The sequence below is a fragment of the Balaenoptera acutorostrata genome, chromosome 2, assembly GCF_949987535.1.
Source record: "Balaenoptera acutorostrata chromosome 2, mBalAcu1.1, whole genome shotgun sequence".
Classification (NCBI taxonomy): domain Eukaryota; kingdom Metazoa; phylum Chordata; class Mammalia; order Artiodactyla; family Balaenopteridae; genus Balaenoptera; species Balaenoptera acutorostrata.
This window is the reverse complement of record NC_080065.1, coordinates 155911673-155932144: the sequence shown is the minus strand read 5'-3', so window position 1 is coordinate 155932144 and position 20472 is coordinate 155911673. Positions and strand designations below refer to the sequence as shown.

Genomic DNA, 20472 nt, shown 5'->3' with positions numbered 1-20472 from the left:
TTCCTGCAGCCCAGCTGGGGTCCATCCTGCTCAGGGCAGCCACCTGGGGGCCAAGAGGAGAACTGCACTCTGGGCATTTCTGGCCACCGTCCCCACCCTAGGGGGCCCTGCCCATACCTCCCTGAGGGTGACCACACGTGCACACGCGCATATACACACACGCCCCCATTTTCTCCTCTCTCCGCCTCCCCCTCTTCCCTTCCTCCTCCCCCCACCCCCCCTTCCTTGCACTGTCTGGGTGCTCACCATCGTCTTGAAGAACTGATTTACTTTCTTCCGCTTGAGCGTCTTCTTGTCGCCTTCTGACAGAGGGAGGAAGGTCTGGCTGAGGCGGGGGGATGAGTTGGCCTCTTCCGTCCCGGGCATGCCGGCCACCGAGAGCGTGAGGGCTGCGGGAGAGACAAGAGCCGCCGTGAGTGGTGGGCGGAGAGAGGGTGACTTTGGGGGGCAGATGGGAGATGCGCGGGGGACAGAGATAGAATCCAGGGAGAACAGGCAGGGGGCCAGGCAGGAGGCGGACGGCCCGAGTGCTGCCGTGCTGGGACTGTCGAGCCTGTCCGTCCAGTGCGCTGAGGCCTGCCCAGCCCCGCACACGGCAGCCTGCAGCGTGGCCCGATCGAGGCCTCGTCCAAGGGCTTCTGGGCTGGAAACACGGGTCCATGGTGGGGGAAGGCCCTGGCCACTGGGTCCCTGACGTCCTCAGGGAACAGGGCCTTTTGCCCAGGTCGGGGAGATCGTGTGGGTTCACTCTTGTCTTCCAACACGGAGAACCCAGAGGTCCCGGGAGGAGAGCATCTCCAACCAAGGTGTCATCTGGTGATTATGGTCCCCAGCTCAGAGTCACACAGACGACTCTGACCCTCGGTTTTGACTTTGGGTACCTGGGGGTAAGAGCACAGACCTCAAGGGCGTTGTGAGGCCTGCTGCGAGGACAAGAGTGAAACGGCCGCACGGGGGTGTCCTGCCTGGGGAGGCTGGGCAGTGGGGTACAGTTCCAGGGGCCTCCACTACTTAGTGGCTGGGACAGTCAGGAGACTAACATTCTCAGTGCCTCAGTTTCCTCATCCATACAATGGGGCTGGTCACATGATCTACTTCATAGGTTTGCGCTGAGGCTTAAATGAAACAACGAAGGAGGAACATTTGTCACCAAGCACAGAGTGGCCGACACCAGAGACTTGCCACATGCCAGGTGGAGCGCTCTTGGGCAGGCTACATCCCCAGTTAGAGCCCCAGGTCCCCCTCTGTGAATTAGCAAAGGTCATCTGTAAGCTGCAGACCTCCTCACCGGACAATGAATGAGTGATGGGGGAAAGGAAGTATCTGTGTATCCAACACTCTGCAACTGTAAGATGTGGCAGCAATTTCTGTAAGTCCCGGAAATAGCCTTCCAGGCCCCAGAGGGAAACACGGGCTGAGAGATTTACCAGGGGCAAACTTCCGATCCCTGGGAGGGCCTGGCTAACTGAGAACCCAGGACCACCTGGTGGGACATACCACATTCCCAGTGGATCCTGAGCTCCAGAGTGACAGCAGGCCTCCACCCCAGCCCTGGTAGGGCCACAGAAGTGGGTGGGTGTGGGGAGAGCTCAGAGGACAGGGGGGCTGTGAGCAGAGCCTCTTACCTCCACGGTGCTTAGCTCACTTTGCTGTGTAGATATGGTTCCCACCCTCCTCCACCCCCAGACACCTCTACACCCCCCGTGCTGGTGGTGGCAGGGTGCGTACCTGGGATGGTGGGCATGGACTGGCTGGCGAAACTCATCTGAGAGAGGATGGACGCCCTGGGGGCGACGGCCACATGCTCCGAAAGGTTGGTGTCACTCATGAACTCGTGCTTCCTGGAAAGCTGGATGAATATATCATGCCCACATGTGCATACAGAGACACACAGACACACACACACACACCACAGAGGCTTAGCATGAGGCAGTTCTAGGCCCTGAAAAGTCAGCGATAAGGGTTTGTCATGGCTTCTATGGACCCAGGCCCAAGTTCATTTATTCTGTTTTGCGTCACTCTATGCCAGCGTGCCATGCACGGTTGCACAGGTTGTATACTATACAACTCTGCTGTGTGTATGTGGGGTGGGGCAAGGGGGGCATTCATTTAGACTATGGTGTGAATGACGCCCCCTAGAATTGTGAAACACAGTCTTTGTTTCCAGCCTTCTCCCCCTAGAATTGTGAAACACAGTCTTTGTTTCCAGCCTTCTCCCCCTAGAATTGTGAAACACAGTCTTTGTTTCCAGCCTTCTCCCCCTGGCAAGAATAGCCTCTGAGGCCTATTGGGAAGTTTGTGAGGGATTCTTTCGTCGCTGGAAGGCATCTCAGCTGGGCCCTTGCCCTTTCATCCGGCAGCCCTCCCTTCCCAGGAGAGTAAATCCCTCTCCCCCTTCCAGGCTCCCAGAATGCTTTCAACAAACCTCTCTTTCAGGGGGAAGCTGGGGTTGAACCCAGGGCTGTCTGGTACCAAGTCTCATATTAAATAGTTATTAGTTTATAAGACAATAACTCTTAAAGTCAGGGCAGTGAGAATTTCATCTCTGCATCCCCAGCTGGGCTCCCGGTCCACTGGAAGAGCTTAGCAGAGTCTGAGATGTCAGTGGTTAGAAAGGCCCTGGGGTGGGGATAGAGGGCCGAGGTGGAAACACCTGGCCCAGCCCTGGGAGGGCGGCTCTCCTGCTCAGTGGTGGACCAGGCAGCTTCTCCCCAGCCTCAGAGTCCTGTGCGATGGTAGAAAGGACACAGGGACAGCCTGGGTCATATCCCACTCTGTCACATCCAGGCTGCAGGGGTGCCAGCAAGCACTTCACCTCCCTGCCCCTCAGATGCCACCTCGGTAACCCCACTTCACTGTGAGAGTGAGGCTTGAGCGGCCCACGTCTCGGGGCCCCAGGCGGTGCGCCGGGCGTGCAGTGGAGATCTGCCGATGGTGTCAGAGAAGATCCTGCCTTGGCCCCTCACCCGCTTCAGGTCTGCCGTGGGCTTCTCGTCCGCAAACACCACACTGCTCCTCTTGCTCCTCTTCTTGGACCTCCGCAGCTTGACCTCTGGCAGAGTACTCCCTGGGAAGATCGGCTCCTCTTGTTCCACTTTTGGAGTCTTGGGAGGTGCTAATTCCAGGTCGAAGCTGAATGGCAAGAGCGACAGCAGTAAAAACTGCAGTTAGAGCTTCAGTGGAACTGTCTTGCAGGGACCCAGGCTGACTGAGCTGTCACCACGGGGTCGGGGGGTAGATCAGCTCACCTAGCAGAGTTTGGGGAGCCACTTGCTTAATTTGCAAACACTCAAAATACAGAGTAAAATAAAATTGAAGGCGGTGAGCCATAAGACTGGTGATAGGAAGAGAAAACTGGTTAAAAATATGGATCTGCATTCAAATCTATGCCACTTTCTAGCCGAATGACTTTGGGCAAGTCACTCAACCTCTCTGAGCCACGATTTCCTTTTCAGCAAACGGGGATGTTTGCAGCAACCTCGCAGAGTAGCCAAGAGATGAGGTCAAGGACCCCTTAGCACATTCTCCCAGAGAGAGTTCTCCATCACAGGATCTGCTATTACATTAGTTGAGTCGGGCCGGGTCGCACAGATGGCTCCAAGAAAGTGGAAGGCGAGAGGCTGTTCTTGGCCGAGGAGGGGAACCCCGACAGAGGTACAGGTAGGTACAGGAGGAGGAGCTCTGGGATGGGGAGCTGGTGGGGACGGGAGCCCTGGCAGAGGCAAGAAGATGAGGAGCTCAGGCTGGCTGATGGAGGTGGCTGGACGGGGAGCCTGTGGGCTGTGCAGTGTCCTGCTGGGTCCTCAGGAAAAGCCACCACACCTCTCTGGGCTTCGACTGACCCCCTAACAACGGCACTAAGCCGCACAGGGTAGTTGTGAGGGTTTTAATGAGGTGCCAGGTGGGGAAGGGCTTTCAAACAGAAGGGCATGGAGATGTAGAAGGACGGCCGAGGGCAGAAGGGCAAGAAGCGAGGCTTTGCTGAGGGCTAGGCTGGGGCAGGGGTACGGGGGGCTGCCTGGGGTGGGGACTGACCTCTCTGAGGTGACTTTGCTGGGCGTGCTGCAGTCAGAGTTCATGGAAGCCATGGAGATGATGGACATCTGCCTGTAGGAGCGCAGCATGGACCGGGGCCGGCCCACTCGCCGGTCCTCGAAGTCGGGCTGCGGGCGGGGAGGAGGGGGTGGTTAGCAGCCAGGTCTGATGTCGAGGCGGGGGGGGGGTGGGGGGGCGGGAATGGGGTGACGTGGCCTCCGCATTACTGCTGCCTTCCTCCTTCACCTGCGTGGGGCAGAGCAAAAACTTCCTGGCTGGCTGAGGCGACGCGCAGCTGTTTAATAAAGAATTTGTCAGGCCTTTATTCCTGGTTCCTGGGAGATGATGTCTAAATCCTTGCAATTTCCCCACTGGTAGGAGTGTCTTTGTTTTTCACGGTGGCCCCTTTACACTGATGGGAAGACTCAGGATGGGGGCTGGCCAGAAAGACCAACCTTGTGATTACAGGGCTGGGACTCTGGGCCAGATAGTATCAGCTCAGCCTCTGGGGAGGAAGGGGGACTGGAGACTGATGTCAACCACGTGGCCAGTGATTCATTCAATCATGCCTATAAACCCCAATAAAAACTCCAGACGCTTAGGCCAGGGTGAGCTTTCCCGGCTGGTAATCACACGTGGATGTGCCAATAGGATAGATACGGGGACGCGTCCTGCGGGCACAGAAGCTGTGTGTTTGGGACCCTCCCAGACCTCACCCTATGCTCCTCTTCATTTGGCTGGTCCTGATTTGTTTCCTTGATGATAAAACTGTAATCAGAAGTACAGTCATCCTCCAGTATCTATGACCGCCGAGGATACCAAAATCCAGGGATGCTCAAGTCCCTTACATAAGATGGCATAGTGTTTGCATGTAGCCTATACATATCCTCCAGTATAACTTAAATCCTCTCTAGATTACTTATAATACCTAACACAATGTAAACGCTATGTAAATAGTTGTAACTATAATGTAAATGTGAGGTAAACAGTTGCCAGCACAGCAAATTCAAGTTTTGCTTTTTGGAACTTTCTCGATTTTTTTCCCCCAAGTATTTCTAATCCTCCGTTGGTTGAATCTGCGAATAGGGAACTCGTGGATATGGAGGGAGGGCCGACTCCTTGACTTCTGTGAAATTATCAGACCTGAAGGGGTGGTGGGAATCTCCAAATTTGTAACCAGTTGGTCAGAGGTGCAGGTGGCCTGGGAGCCCTGGTGTCTGAAGTGAGGGGAGTCTTGTGGAGGACTTTGCCCTTAACCTATGCAATGTCACCTAACTCTGGGTGGTTACCATCAGAACTGCACTGGGGTGTCACACAGGGAGTGCTGGAGGAGGCAACCTGTCTCATGGAAAAACTGTTGGGCCAGAAGATAAGAGACCTGAGTTCACCTCCATGCTTTCCAGTAACTCACTTCTCGTCTCTGGGCCTCAGTTTTCCCATCTGTAAAATCAGAGGGCTGGGCCAGATGGCCTCTGAAGGACCACACAGCCCTGACGTTTTATGATGCTACTCTCTGGGGAAGAGGATAAAGAAGAAGTCTCCTGAGCACCAGGCTGCTGGCCTCTTGAGGACATGGAGCTTATTAGTGGCCCAAAGCGCTGGCTTTGGAGGCCATCAGAGCCGGGGCAGTGACCTGCACTCACTTGTTACATAGCCTCTGGCAAGTCACTTACACGTAGGAACCTCCAGAAGAGACACAAGGGGTTAAAAATCACTCCCAGGCTTGTTGTGAAGACGAAATGACCCAAGTGCTTAAGATTAGACTGGCACATAACAGGTGCTTCATCAACACTGCTTTTATTATTAGCACGGTCCCTTGAGTGCTAAGGCCTCAATTTGTAACTGGCGTTTATCTGGGGTGACTTTTGAGGGACCAAGTTTCCAGAAAGGTTCCCTGGATTGGTCCTGGCACTGCTGGCTCTCAGGTCCTTCTCCTCAAGGGCCGGTTCCTTGGCTCCAATCTCATCGTCCTCCCTGCCCCACCCCTCCCGGCCACAGGGACCACCAGTACCATCTCTCTGACACCGTACTCCTTCTCCACCTTCACTTTCAGGTTCTTGAAACATTCCTCCATCCGGTCGTGGAAGGGCCGCAGATTTTCTGACACCCTTTTCTCATGGATCTTAATCCCAGCTCCCAGGAAGGGGATCTGGAGAGAAAGGTGGTAAATGATGAGTCAAAGGTTGGCCACCTGGCCCCATGGAGGTGGTGGAAGCAAGTCTGCCTGCTGAGAATTTGTTGAGGGCTTTAGGGTCTTGGAAACCTTCAAGCGGGGTCGCCAACCCTGAGAAATGGGAAAGCTGCATCCTTGGGGTTTGCTCTGAAAACAAGACCTCTAGGAGAAAGACCTCCGGCTGCCCTTGCCCCACAGGAGGGCTGGACGCCCCCCACCCCCATTAGAAGCCACGTGTTAGGGAGAGTCTGCACCTTACAGAATCTACTGAGGGGCAGAGTGTGAGACCAGAGGAGAGGACTCTCTGTTGCTCTGACTTAAAGCCTTGCCTGAGAAGTTCTTGGCAATGCCAAAGGGAAAGTATGATTGTCAGAGGCTGGGAGATAGGAGAAGGGAAGGGTTGAACAGAAAAGGAGGAGTGGGCACAGCCTGGTCTCACAACACAGGAGATCCAGTGATACCACCTCACGTGGTTGCTGAAGAAAGATACCCAGATGTTGACATCGTGGAGTTAACCAGCCAATAGGGAGTTTTTAAAAAGCGATGTAAAAAAGCCTTGGGAAGATGAGAGGGGAAGAGATGATTGACGTGAGACAGTTAAGCTCTTATTTATCAACAGAGGGGGTCAATAAACACTGGCTAAATGGTAGATACTAGGACAGTAGCCAAGCCACAGTGGCTACGACGAGCAGGAACGGCTGAGAAAGTTCGTGGTGTGGCCTCAGGGAAACACACTGAGGGCTGCGAAGAGTCGAATACAGATCATTTTGAGGAAAAACATGTTTCCGTGATGGTGACATAAAGACATTTCTGCCTCCTCCTCTTGGAGGGCTCCCCAAAATGACAGAGTGGAGGAGAAACTGAAATTCCGTGAGACTAGGAGACATCTATGAACTTGGCCCACAGTACATCGGGTGGAAGGTGGATGGTAACTGACCTTCCAGGGCAGAGGAGGAGTTGGTGGTAAGAGGCCAATCTGCCTCTGGGAAGCCAGGAGGGGCTCAGGGATTAGAGGCACCAGGTATCCCAGAAAAGCTAGAGTGAGTTGAGAGGCTGAAAACAGAGGGATGGGTTGAAATTCTGTGACAGGAGCAGTTAGGTGGCCAGGTCCCTACTGCTTTACCTGGTAGCCAAGTGTTATATTTTCCCATTTCCCCAAGAAGCAGGAGCTTATCCTCCAGAACAATGAGAACAAACAGCTATGGGGGCTGAGGGGTACCAGGCACAACAGAGGGCAGGGATGAGGAGCCAAACAGGAAATAGGGGGTTGAGGGAAAGTCTGCACACTAACAGACAGTGAGACCTTCACTCTCCAGTCCCCAAATTGCCAGCAGTGCAGGAGCCAGGGGTACCTTCATATGCGATAGCTTGAAGGGTCTGTCCTGGAGAACGTGAATGGCGCATGCTATACAGACGTTTGTGGATCGCTCAGTTACCCTATGTAATGCCATCCAGGTGACAATACCTCCTCTCATGTGCACAGAAATTCATTCAGCTTTTTTAGTGCCCCACTCTTTACTATGAACAGACTGCCAAGGATCACCAGGCACTGAAGGAAATTCTCCAGTGTGGAAGACAGAGATCAGAACCAACAGATAGGAAAAAAAGCAAAGAGGGAGGGAGGGAGGGAGGGAGGGAGGGAGTAAGGGAGAGAGGAAGAAAAGAATGAATGGACTAACGTGGAAGAAACAGAGCATGAAGAGAGCTTAAGAAAACTTTATTTTTTAAAAAATAACTAATATATAGAAAAAGAAAAAAATTTCTATCCATGAAACAAGGCAAAGATTTTATTTAAAAAAGAAAGGAATGGGACTTCCCTGGTGGCGCAGTGGTTAAGAATCGCCTGCCAATGCAGGGGACACGGGTTTGAGCCCTGGTCCAGGAAGATCCTACATGCCACGGAGCAACTAAGCCCATGTGCCACAACTACTGAGCCTGCGAGCCACACTACTGAAGCTCGAGTGCCTAGAGGCTGTGTTCTGCAACAAGAGAAGCCACCGCAATGAGAGAGTAGACCCCGCTCACCGCAACTAGAGAAAGCCCGTGCGCAGCAATGAAGACCCAACACAGGCAAAAATAAATAAATAAATTTATAAAAAAAAGAGAAGGGAATGATAATGGAAATACTACATATCAAAACTAGTGAGATATAAAGTTGTTAATGGAGATAAATGTATAGCTTTAGTTTTACATGTTAGAAAAGACAGAAAATCAATTAGCTAAGTATTCATCTCAAGATATTAGTAGAAGAACAGCAAACTAAACCCAAAGAGAGTAAAAGGAAGGAAATAATAAAAGTAAGAGTGGACATGAATGAAAAAGAAAACAAACTGACAACACAGAGGATTGACAAATCCAAAAGTTGGTTCTTTGAAAAGACAAAAACATTGATAAACACCTTAAAGGGCTAATAAAAAAAATAGAAGGTACCAATAACCAATATCAGAATTTAAAAAGGAGTATCACTATAGGAAGTACAAGCATTATAAAAGATCATAAGAGGATATTATAAAAAAGTTTATGTCAATAAATTTAATATTTAGCTAAAATGGACAAATTGCTAGAAAAATACAACTTACCAAAAAGGGGACAAAAGAAATAGGAAATCTGAAAACTATTACATTAAATACATACTTTAAAACATTCCTGGCCCATATGGCTTCACAGACAAATTCTAGCAAACATTTAAGGGATAAATAAATGCCAACTTTATACAAACTCTTAAAAATTTTTAAAATAGGGAGTAATTTTCAACCCACTTTTTGAGACCAGGGTAACTTTGTTACAAGAACTGAACAAGGATACTATAAAAAAGGAAAATTATAGGTTAATATCTCTTTTGAGCATAGACACAAAAATCCTGAAGAGCATATTTTCAAATAGAATCCAGAAATATATAAAAATGATAATACATTATGACCCAGTGGGATTTATGTCATACATGCAAGGTTGGTTTAATAGTCCAAAATCAACTGATATAATTCACTGAATTAGCATAATAATGAAGAAAAACAAAATGAGTATCTCAATAGATGCATAAAAGGCATTTGACAAATGAAAAACCCATTCATGATAAACTAGCAAACTAGGCATAGAATGGGACATCATCTTTAAAACATTCCACTCTGTGAAATACTGACTCTTGCCTTGATGTGGGAGACATCAGGGCAAGATGTACTCTCTCTCTTCTTATACTCATCAGTGCAATGAGGGAAGAAAAATAACTAAACAGTATAAGATTGGAACAGAAGAAGTAAAACTTTTTATATTAGCAGATGATATGTTTGTCTGTAGAACATCCAAAAGAATGTACAAACAATTTGACTTATTAAGTGAATTTAGTAAGGTTGCTGGATACACAGTAAACATACCAAAAAAAAAAAAAAATTGTGACGATATTGACAAACAAAAAGAGAAATTAAAAAAATACCATTTATAATAGTTAAAAATACCAAATACCTTAAAACAAATCTAATAAAATTTGTGAAAGACCTTTCCAGTGAAAACTACAATACTTTGCTGAGTGAAATTAAAGAACTAAAGAAAGGGAGAGAGATTCCATATTCATGTACTGGAAGAATCAATTATCATTAAAACAGAAATTCTTCCTAAATTAATCTACATGCCTAATATATTCCTATTCAAAATCTCAATGTGTTTTGGGGGTGTGTGAAAATTAGCAAGCTGATTTAAAAATTTATATGGAAATACAAAGGACTAGAAGGACCAAGACAAATTTGAAAAAAAAAAATTGCAGTACTGTCACCATCAGATCTCAAGAGTTACTATAAAGCTGCAGTAATTAGGAACAGTATGGCATTGGACAAATAGACCAATGGAATAGAGTAGAAAGTCCAGAAACAGACTGACACTTATATGATCACTTTATGTCAGAGTTGGGAGAAGTAATAGTCTTTCCAACAAATGGTGCTGGAATAATTAGAAATCTGTATAGAAAAATAATTTACCCCTTACTTCATGTCAGTCAAAATGGATCATATACTTAAGAGTATAGGACAAAACAATAAAACTTTCCAATAAAACACAGGAAATATCGTCATGATCTTGGGATAGCCAGAGATTTCATAAAGTGAAGACAAAAGAAATAATCATTAAAAAAATTGATAAATTGGACCTCATTAAAATTACAAACTTCTGTTCTTCAAAAATACATCATTAGAAAGTAAACAGACAAGCCACAGACTGAACGAAGATATTTGCAATACATATATTTGATAAAGGACTCATATCTAGAATATATATAAAGTACTATGAATTATTAATAAAAAGACAATTCAGTTAATAAAATAAGTAAAAGGTTTGAACAAACATTTCACAGAAAGGTTATTCAAGTAGCCAATAAACACATGAAAAGGCGATGAACACCGTTGCTCGCAAAGGAAATGCAAATTAAAATTAAACTGAGACACCACCTCACAACCACCAGAAAGGCTAAAATTAAAGACTCACAGTATCATGCGTCAGCGAGAATGTGGAGCAACCTAGACTCACAGAAGTTCTTGGTGGGAGTGTAAATTGGCTCAGCCACTTTGGAAAACTGCTTCCTGGTATCCAGTAAGGCTAAAGATGAACGCATGACCCAGCACTCCCACTACTAGATAGATAGTGAGGACACTGAGTGCTTATGCCCTTCAAAAAACATGAACAAGGATGTTCATACAACTCTTTCCATACTATCCAAACCCTGAAAACAACCCACCATCAACAGGAGAATGGATATATACATTGGTATATTATTGGTATATTGTATAGTCACACAATGGATAACACTTAGAACAAAAAAAGAAGAACTCTTGCATGTAACAGCCTGGATGAATCACAAAGGCATTACAGTGAAAAAAAGAAGCCAGACACACAGGAACACATACTGTATAATACCATTTTTATGACGTTCAAGAACTGACAAAACTAATCTATAGTGATAGAAGTTTGGCAGTTATCTGTTAAAGCCAGATACTCTCACATACTATAACCGAGCAATTCCACACCTAGGTATACATCCAACAGAAATTGTGCATGTGTGTGCCAAAAAGACACACACAAAGATGTTCAGAACAGCACGACTTGTAATACCCTCAAACTGAAATCAACCCAAATCTCCATCAGTTGAAAAATAAATAAATATGTTTTGGCACAGTTATACAGTCCAGCTGCACAGACTGTTATACATCAATGAAAATGAATAAATGATTGCTATGTACAACAAAATAAATCAATTTGAAAACATAACAGTAAACAAAGTAAGTTGGACACAAAAGAAGGCACACTGTGTGATTCCATTTATATATAGGTCAAAAACAAGCAAAAGTAAACTATAGTGTTTAGAAATGAGTGCTTGGGTGGTTAAAAAGTATTTTTAAAAAGCAAGTAAATGGTTACTATAAAAGCAGGAGAGGGGTCAACCTTGGGGAGGGCTGGCAATGACTAGAAGAAGGTACGAGAGAGGTTTCTGGGTGTTAGAGGAATTCCGCTTCTTCATCTGGTGGCGGCCCCGTAAGTGTACACTGTGACAACTCAGTGTGCTATATATTTTTGTTACGTGCAGCTTTCTGTATGTAATATTTTGTGAAATGTTTACAAGAAGAATGTACTGTAGACATCTTTCCATGCCAATAAATAGAGAGAAAATCTTTACAAAGGAAAAAACTAAGAAACAATCACTCTTGAAATCCATGAAATCTTGAACACATAATGCACTTTGCACTTCTAGCTTCTGTTGGGTTGTTAGCGGTGCAAGTACATCTCCCTTTGAAATCTAAGGGTCTCGTGCTTTGAGAAAATCCAAAATGAATCTAGCTTTGGCAAACCAAGATCCAATCTATAATTAAGCTCCAAGAAGGGAGGGAGGGAGGGAGCAGGCCCACAATTTTATCCAGCGCTTTATTTCTGTTGCCTGGCACACAGTTGGGACTCAATATATATTTAAGTTGCAAGAATGAATGGAATAAAATGGAAGAGCTAATCTGCTGTGTGTAACGTAAAAAAGGTCACCTTCACCCTGAGCAGGGCAGCATCTTTTGAGTATTTAGGATGCTGGACTCTTGAGTGGGAGGAATGTGGCCCAGGGCAATCCCCTTTGCAGGCTCTTAGAAGCTGTAACATCAAATACATGCTTTCAAAGTCTCCTTTCTTTGCTTGTGGTGCCCCTCTATTAACTGCCAGACTTTGGAAGAATTTGCTTAGAAGGCACAGCCTGGTATCAGCTGTGCTGGGAGGCCACAGTCTGGTCCATGCTTTGGGTGCAGTGAATACAGCCCAGGGCGTCCATTACCAGGTGATAAGACATGCGCAGTAGAGAGGCCCAGGACGGTGAAATGGATTGAGAATGACGCCCAACAACCAAACACATTTGTGTGACATGTTAGCCCTCCCTGGGGCACCCCAGAAACAGCTGAGGAAGGAAACTAACCAAAGCTGAGTCTTCCTGCTTCCCAAGTTGGGGATGGGGAGGGGGACTATCATTATTTGAGTATTAAAGGACATGATGACCTCGGAAGGCTGGGGCTCTTGGGGGTGTCTGGGTTTCACGGGAGGCACAAGGTAAGAAGGGAGAGAAAATTCCAGACTCACAAAATGCATTCAGGAGAGTGTATCTGTGCAGCGCCTGGCGTTTTATTTTTAAGGCGTCACTCTGCATAAATTGGCAGAGGCAGAGAAGGACCTGAATTAGGAATCCTTATTTTAAGAAAAGAGGCTGCACCCAATGCTTCTCATTCCCTAATTCCCCTAGAGTGACAGAAACTCCCTACCACAGTAGCTCACTTTTCTTTGCACTGTGACTGGCAAGAAGGGAGGAGGGAGGGCCGGCAGCTGCAGACGCTGCCCCCTGCTGCCCTGCTCTCCTCCCCGGCCTCCCCCCAGCGCACCCTCCACAGCCCACCCTGCGTCCTGGGGGCTGGGTGGTCCGTGGAAAGCAGGGAGATGTTTGAGGAGGGGCTGCTGCAGGCCTAGACCGGGAACATGGTCCTCTGAATGCCTCTGGGCGAGGGGTCTGTGGATTGTTTCTTCTCTAGGGAGTGGCAGAGAGCAGGAGAGAGCAGGAGGGAGAGAAAACACGAGAGAGGGAGCCAGAGAGAAAGCAGAGGAGGAGGGAGGGCAGTGGAGAGAGATGAGGAAGGGAAGCAGAGCCAGGAGTGAGGTGTGAGGGGGGCAGCAGAGAGAGGCCAAAGTCAGAGAGGGGGCGGGGAGGAGCCAAGAACTTCTAAGGAGAGGAGAAAGACAGAGACACACGCACAGCAAGAGTCAGAGAGAAGGAGATCATGGAGGGAAGGGGCAGAGGGACAAGGATGCAAGGAGAGGACAGAGAAGCAGATAGCAGGATAAAGCAGGCGGGAAGGACAGTCCTTCCACGGTGCCGGGCTGGGCTCCGGAGGGATGAGCAGCTTGTGCAGAGTGCAGACCCTTTGCCCGAAAACCAACCAAACCGAGGCCTCGATTATTTTCGAAACCCGATATCCATCTGAGCATTATCTGCAACAAACTGGGTCAGCCTCAGGAGGAGGAGAGGTGGAGTAGGGGCCGAAGTCTTCCATTATCTGACTGGCGGGTGCTGGGTGTGGTGGGAGGTGGTGGGAGGCGCGTGGGACCCTGGCTTTCACTTCAGTGCCCCTGGGAGAAGCCACCTCCTGAATTCAACACCCAACAGGGCCGTCCTGGCAACACGCAGCGCAGCATCCCTGCCCAGCGCCAGTGCAGCACCCCACGGGTGCAGCGCCCCAAATCACGCTTCCACGATGCACCCGCTCAGGTGAAGACAGAGTCAGAAGAAAGGCCAAAAGCCAAAGGGCAGGAGAGCAGGTGAAACTGGGCCACACCAGCCAGAGGCTAGCAGAGGGCAAGCGAGCCAGGGAGGGGAAAGGACGGACACAGGGCTGGCCTATCCCCAGTCCGCCTCTGCCTTACCTGCCACGCAATCAGGTCCTTGAGGCGGCTCAGCTTGTCCTGGTCCTCGGGGTGGTCCCTGGTGTACTCTTCAGTGAAGAAGGCCTAGGAGGACAGACAGACGTTGGGGGTTCCCTGTTCCTTTGCTGTGGACCCCACGACCCACCTCTCTGGCCCTGGGAGAGGGTTCCATTTGACAGGGGCAGGAATGAGGCCATCCCTACGTGGATGGGCAACAGTCAGGGACGTGTAGGGACTGACGTTTCCTCTTCCTGGGGCTCAGACCGGCATCCACTGGGAAAGGGTCACAAACCCCAGGGAAATGGTTCTTGAAGAGGGGTCTCTGGACCCGCAGAAGCAGCATCACCTGGGAACTTGCCAGAGATGCAAATTCTCAGGCCCCACCCGGACGTACTGAGTCAGAACCTCTGGGGTCGGAGGTGGGGTGGAGGCAGCTGTGTGTGAAGAAGCCCTGCCGGGGATTCTGCTGCCCAGGCAAGGCACCGTCCCAGGCGAGAAAACTCAGTAAGGAAGTTCACCTGGTGGGCTTTCCAGCTCACCTCCCTCATCGTGTGTGACCCTGGCAGCCCCAGCTCCTTCTCGGCTCCTGTTCTCAGTGTGTGCACATATATACACAGACATATCACCCCTCAAGGCTGAACAAAGGATTACCAATGGACGACTCTACGGGGTGTCCAAGGGTAGCTGGAAGGGCTAACTGAAATTACTGTCCATGAGTTATACTATTGTGCCGTATTCCTAGTTTTACATCAATGCATGACATGGAAAAGAGTTCATCATGAGATTTATGAGAATGAAGAGTCCATTTTTCCCTCAGCGTCCCATTAACGTATGGCCTAGGTGAAAGCCAAATAAGGACTTTCTATTCTATTTCAACGCTGGGAAAGGTTATGTCTCCTTATTGAGTAATTATTTTCCCCCAGTGGAAAATGTGACTCATGTAACTGATGGCTTTTCCCTTTTCACCACGGACACCAGGAGGCTCAAAAATGAAATCTGTGGCTGAAATGTGTGGGGATTTCTTGGAGGGTCCTTATGACCTGAATATCTAGATTATAACTCTCGCATGAGAGTTGATCTCCCATCCCTTCTGTATTTTCAGATTCCGTGTTTCATTCCTTCCCATTTCTAGAGGTCATTTCCATCATCTATAGAAAAGACAGCTTTACACAAGTAGCATGTACTTTGATTTGTGGCGCTTGACTTTTATGGTCTGGCTCGTGGACATCCCAGAGCCTTTTCTTGACAAAGGTATCTCGATGTGCCCAGTGGGATAAGGGACCTCTATGACCCCTGACAGAGCATGGCATTGAGGGTGGGAAGGAGATGAGAGTGAGGCTATAGAAACTCTGGAAGGTGTATGAGGTCCAAACAAGCTGAAGTGTCCTTTTGAGGGACAAACAGCCACAGTTAAGATGAGTGGCATGTAGCTGTGTCTGCTCTGGGCCCTCCTGCCACTGCTCTGTCCCCACCAGGGCCTGGAGAGGGAAGCCCTCACCTTCTCATACTTGGCGAACCCTCCCATGACAGCAGGGTCCACGATTCCATTCAGGAGCATGGAGAGCGGGTTAATGGGGAGGCTTTCGTCACTCTGGTACTGGTTTATCATCATCAGGATCCTCTCATTGGCCATGGACATGGTTTCGATGGCGTTCTCCAGAGGGCTAATTGTGGTCTGTTGAAAACGAGATCACCAAGAAGAAAGGGCCTCAGCAGGTCGCTTTAAAAACAGATAAAATTATTGGTATTGGTTTCATTTGGGGTTGGAATTCAAATGAGGCAATGCTCCCCAAGGGGCTGTAGCAGGCTCTTGTGGTAATTACTGAGCCCTGGGGGTTGTCAGCTGTCTGGGGAGAGACAGGCTGAATTTGTGCTTAGCAAGAGAGGGATCTCCCTGGGGAGATGAAGGTAGGAAGTGTCAGGCACTCGCTGGGGTTTCAGAGGCTGGATGTGCTCCAGGGAGGGTTTTTCTTCTTATTATCTGGTGAAAGACGCTCCAATTCAACCCATCTGGTATTGGTTGTGCACCTACTATGTGTGAGCACTTAGCTGGAGGGATTAGAGCAGCTGACGATATGATCACCCGGCCTGGCCCACAGTAGGTCCCAAGACTTGTTATATGAGGGGTCACTGCTCCAAGGTAGATTCGGTTTAGTAAACTAACCACCTCTTCAACACCTCTTAGAAAGCAAGATAAACAGAGTGCCATCAGGTGCTAACGGGCATAACAGTGGTTCCCAAGAGCATGGGATCTAGAGTAAAACACTAAGCAAGAAGTCTGCAAACTTTTTCTGTGGAAGGGCCAGGTGTTGTCTGTGGCAACAACTCAACTCTGTTACTGTAGGAAGAAATCAGCTACGGGCAATATGTAAATCAATGGGCACGGTGGTTCCAATAAAACTATTTACAAAATTAGGCGCAGGTGGGCTCTGGCTCATAGGCCATAGTTTCCTGACTCCTGAACTAAACTAAGCAAATAAAAATGAGTGCAAATCTCAGCCATTTTTTCTGTGTGACCTTGGGCAAGTTTCCTAAACGTTCTGAGCCTCAGTTGACTTACTGGTAAAATGAGGATAAGAAAACCTACTTCAAAAAGTATCTGGAAGTTATTGTTAAACTCTTGTAGGTGTCAGGACAGGAACTAGCAGCTGTCCTAAGAAGGGAAGGCTCCCTGGGTGGGGCAGGGTGGGTGGGGCTGCAGGGAAGGGCGAAGTAATCTGGGAAAACTTCATGGAGGAGGGGACCCTAAGTGTTGCCATCTGTTCAGTGGTGGTGCTACAGGGCCTGCTTCAGTGGGGACATAGCAAAGATTAGTTGAGATAATATGACACTTGACTTATAGCAGAGTTCTTTAAAAAGAATATACAAATCAATTTTCACTGCAAAGCAAAGGAGCTGTTACAGTGGAGGATTACTGGACTGAATGTCAATATTATGACAGAGTATGAGTGTGTTTCATGTTTGGTAATTGCAATCATTGTTGCTTTTGTTGTGGTCATCCATTTACAATGCTTGGTGTCAGTCATTTATCTCTTGTAAAAATAAAATACAGTGTGTGTGTGTGTGGGAAAAAAAAAAGCAAAATAATAAAATAGGCAAGTCATGGTGTCCCCTCCCAAAAAAAAAAAAAAAGATCTCTCTTCTACCCCATTTATGTGTATGTATAAATGCATTTATTTATTATTGATTGATTGGATTTTAGTATCCTTTCTAGGACTGGGCAAGAGGCCTTAGAAATGTGCAAGGTTTTGTCATTGGAACTGAAAATCCCTGTATTCTGAGATTCTCCAAGCACTGAATCTTTAACTTAAGGAAAACCAGAAAACCTGCACATCACCTAGGCAAGACCGTCAAAAGATTTTCTCTGCCCAGGGCTCTGCATAAATAAATGAGCTTCCTGTAATAAGTAATAAGAATTAAAAATATGCATGCTTGTGTTAAAAAAAAAAAAAGTGCACCTGCTCGTTACTGTAACTGTTGAGTATATGTGAAGGGGAGAACCAGCCTCTACAGCCATGCTCTTGGTCCTCTTTTTAAACCATTTCCTTAAATCCCTGTGAAATCTTAGCCTCCTCACCCTGCTTCCTTGTTTCTGGACATCTTTGAAAATGGCTGTCTCTGCAGTGAGAAGGCCCTGGGAGTAGGCTCTCTTCTCTCTCTCTCTGTGATACAAGACACAGTGACACACAATGTCATCCTCTTTCCGTCACACATGCACACACACACTCAAACACGCAAACACATGTGAGTGTGCACGCGCACACACACACACACACACACACACACACACACACACACACACACACACAGCTGGGGGGGGAGGCTGCTCGGCCTGGTAGAGGTGGCAGCCCATGTTCCACAAGCTGCAACCCTTGGTCCAGTTTCTGTCAAGCACACAGACCAACCCTGCAGGGGCTTCTCCAAGCTGAGGTCTAGACTCAGTTCTAAAGCAAAATCTATCACAACCACTTGGACTGAGCCCAGTACCACACCTGGATTTCAACAATAGCCTGGTACGTCTGAGAGACTCCTGCTTTACGGTGAGTTATTAAAAAATGGAAAGTCCTGTTGATTGGCTTTCTTCCTCATTTCTGAAGCTATTTTTGTATCCCTACGTCTTTAACCTCGTTACGGACAACAGGACGGAGAATGAGAATGAACACTCCTTTGGATTCTCACCTCTGGACGTTTGTGTAGATGAGTACATCACTCTCAGAGCAGAGCGATGGGGGTTACGTGTTTGGTGGAAGACCTGGAGGTCCGGAGCTGGTAGCGGTTATAAAAGCACTGATCACGGTAAGAGAGGTGACGCCATTTGTGGACTGCCTCCTCTGTGCCAGCCCATGCTGGGTGTGTCCCACACGTGCTCTCGTTCAATTCCCCCAACAACAGGTAAGTCCTTCACCTAAGGGTAGATGGGGCGGCGCTGGGGAGAGCGCGCCAGTGTCCGAATTCCAAAGGCGAGCTTCTCCTCCCCCCCATACAGACCACACTCTGCTACCAAACTTGCCATACACTGGTTGTTAGGACTTGGTCAAGCCCTCAAATCTCTGGTCTCTTTCCTAAGCTGAGCCTCAGTTTCCTTACCGGCAGCACAGGTGTGTAGCCCTTGCCCAGCTTGCTGTGCGGGGAAAATGAATTATCCTGGAAAATACAGTCAGCCCTCCATACCCTTGGGTTTTGCATCCTTGGATTAAACCAAATCTCGAATTCAACCAACCCCTGATACAGAGGCCCAACTGTATTCACTGTACTTACGCCCTTTTATGTAAGGGACTTAAACAACTGCAGATTTTGGTATCCGTGGAGGCTCCTAGAACCAACACCCTCAGATACTGAGGAACAACTGTACTTTGGAAACAATTTTAAAGGCACTCGGGGAAGTGGTGATAATCCCTTGCAATCGAGCGGTGTTTCATATTCCTCAAAGGCGTCTCCCACATATCACCTTCATAAATCCTCTTAGGAAACCTCTGAACTGCGTAAGACAGACATTGTTATTACAACCTACTTCTACCACTGATCACTTTGGCAGTTCAAGTCCCATCTTTGAGCTTCAGTTTTCTCATATGCAAAATAATTTAAATAGACAAGGACTAGGAATGGGGTTGCACATAGGAGATGTGTAGGCCAAACTGGGCCTGGGTCTGTCATTTAGCCAGCACATAAGTTCTAATTTTTTAAAAAACGAATTCAGCTGGAAGGAGTTTGCCACAGCTTCTACCACTCCCTGTTGTCTTAATGGGACAAGTTCACATATTTACAGTATCTTCCGGGGCTCTGAAGGTATTTGAATTTGTAGCTCTTGGATTAAATGACCTTCAGAGTGTCTTTCAGCTCTGAAATTCCATAGTTTTTTCATGTCTATTTTACAGATGATGAAAACTAAGGCCAGAGATAACACTGTGTTTGTCCAACATCATATAGCTTGTTAATAGCCAAGTTGAATTTGGGTCTCTGACCCCCAGCTCAGGACTTCTTGTAAAGATTACATATTCTCAGGGCCAAGAAAAAGGAAAGGACCCTCAATAAGCAGAACCTACACTTGAATCCCATCAGAAAACACCTCTCTGTACAAACAGTACTGTAGTCAAGACAATTCATAAAAGAAACAACCAAAAACAAGATATAAATTCTATACCACAAAAACAAATGATTGGAGAGGAATTCACTCAGCACCCATGAAACTTCTGTGTCTGAGACATCCTGAAATTCTTGGTAACTCAACTGAGGAAGGTTATCAGAGATAAAGTCACTCTGGTCAACTTTTTGGAGGTTTTCCCAATCCCTTCTATCAGAGGGTATCAGGATAAAAGAAGTGAAACAAAAATGTTGACTATTTCTTTCCTAATTTCAGAATCCTGAGTTCAAAAAACAAGGTAAGCACTTCATATATTATGGGTTTCTGCAAATTAACTGAGCGATTGGTTGATGGATTTACTTAACTATTTTTTTTAATATAAATTTACTTATTTATTTTTGGCTGCATTGGGTCTTCGTTGCTGTGCGTGGGCTTTCTCTAGTCATGGCGAGTGGGGGCTACTCTTCATTGCAGTGCATGGGCTTCTCATTGCAGTGGCTTCTCTCATTGCGGAGCACGGGCTCTAGGCACGTGGGCTTCAGTAGTTGCGGCACACGGGCTCAGTAGTTGTGGCTCGTGGGCTCTAGGGCACAGCCTCAGTAGTTGTGGCGCACGGGCTTAGCTGTTCCACGGCATGTGGGATCTTCCTGGACCAGGGATCGAACCCGTGTCCCCTGCATTGGCAGGCAGATTCTCAACCACTGCGCCATCAAGGGAAGTCCCTTAATAACTATTCTTGAGCACCAATTATGTGTCTAGG

General features: G+C 47.7%; 1 protein-coding gene across 1 annotated transcript in view; it reads right to left on the bottom strand.

Moving 5' to 3' along the window:
• Nucleotides 1-20472, bottom strand: part of DOCK2 (dedicator of cytokinesis 2) — a 418871-nt gene that overhangs the window by 1156 nt on the left and 397243 nt on the right. Inside the window, exons 46-52 of the mRNA XM_028163781.2 lie at nt 15630-15806; nt 14132-14215; nt 6047-6184; nt 4036-4163; nt 2967-3132; nt 1729-1849; nt 247-389 (exon numbers count right to left, since the gene is read on the bottom strand). Coding sequence (XP_028019582.2) covers nt 247-389; nt 1729-1849; nt 2967-3132; nt 4036-4163; nt 6047-6184; nt 14132-14215; nt 15630-15806 — 957 coding nt within the window. The remainder of the gene's footprint in view (nt 1-246; nt 390-1728; nt 1850-2966; nt 3133-4035; nt 4164-6046; nt 6185-14131; nt 14216-15629; nt 15807-20472) is intronic.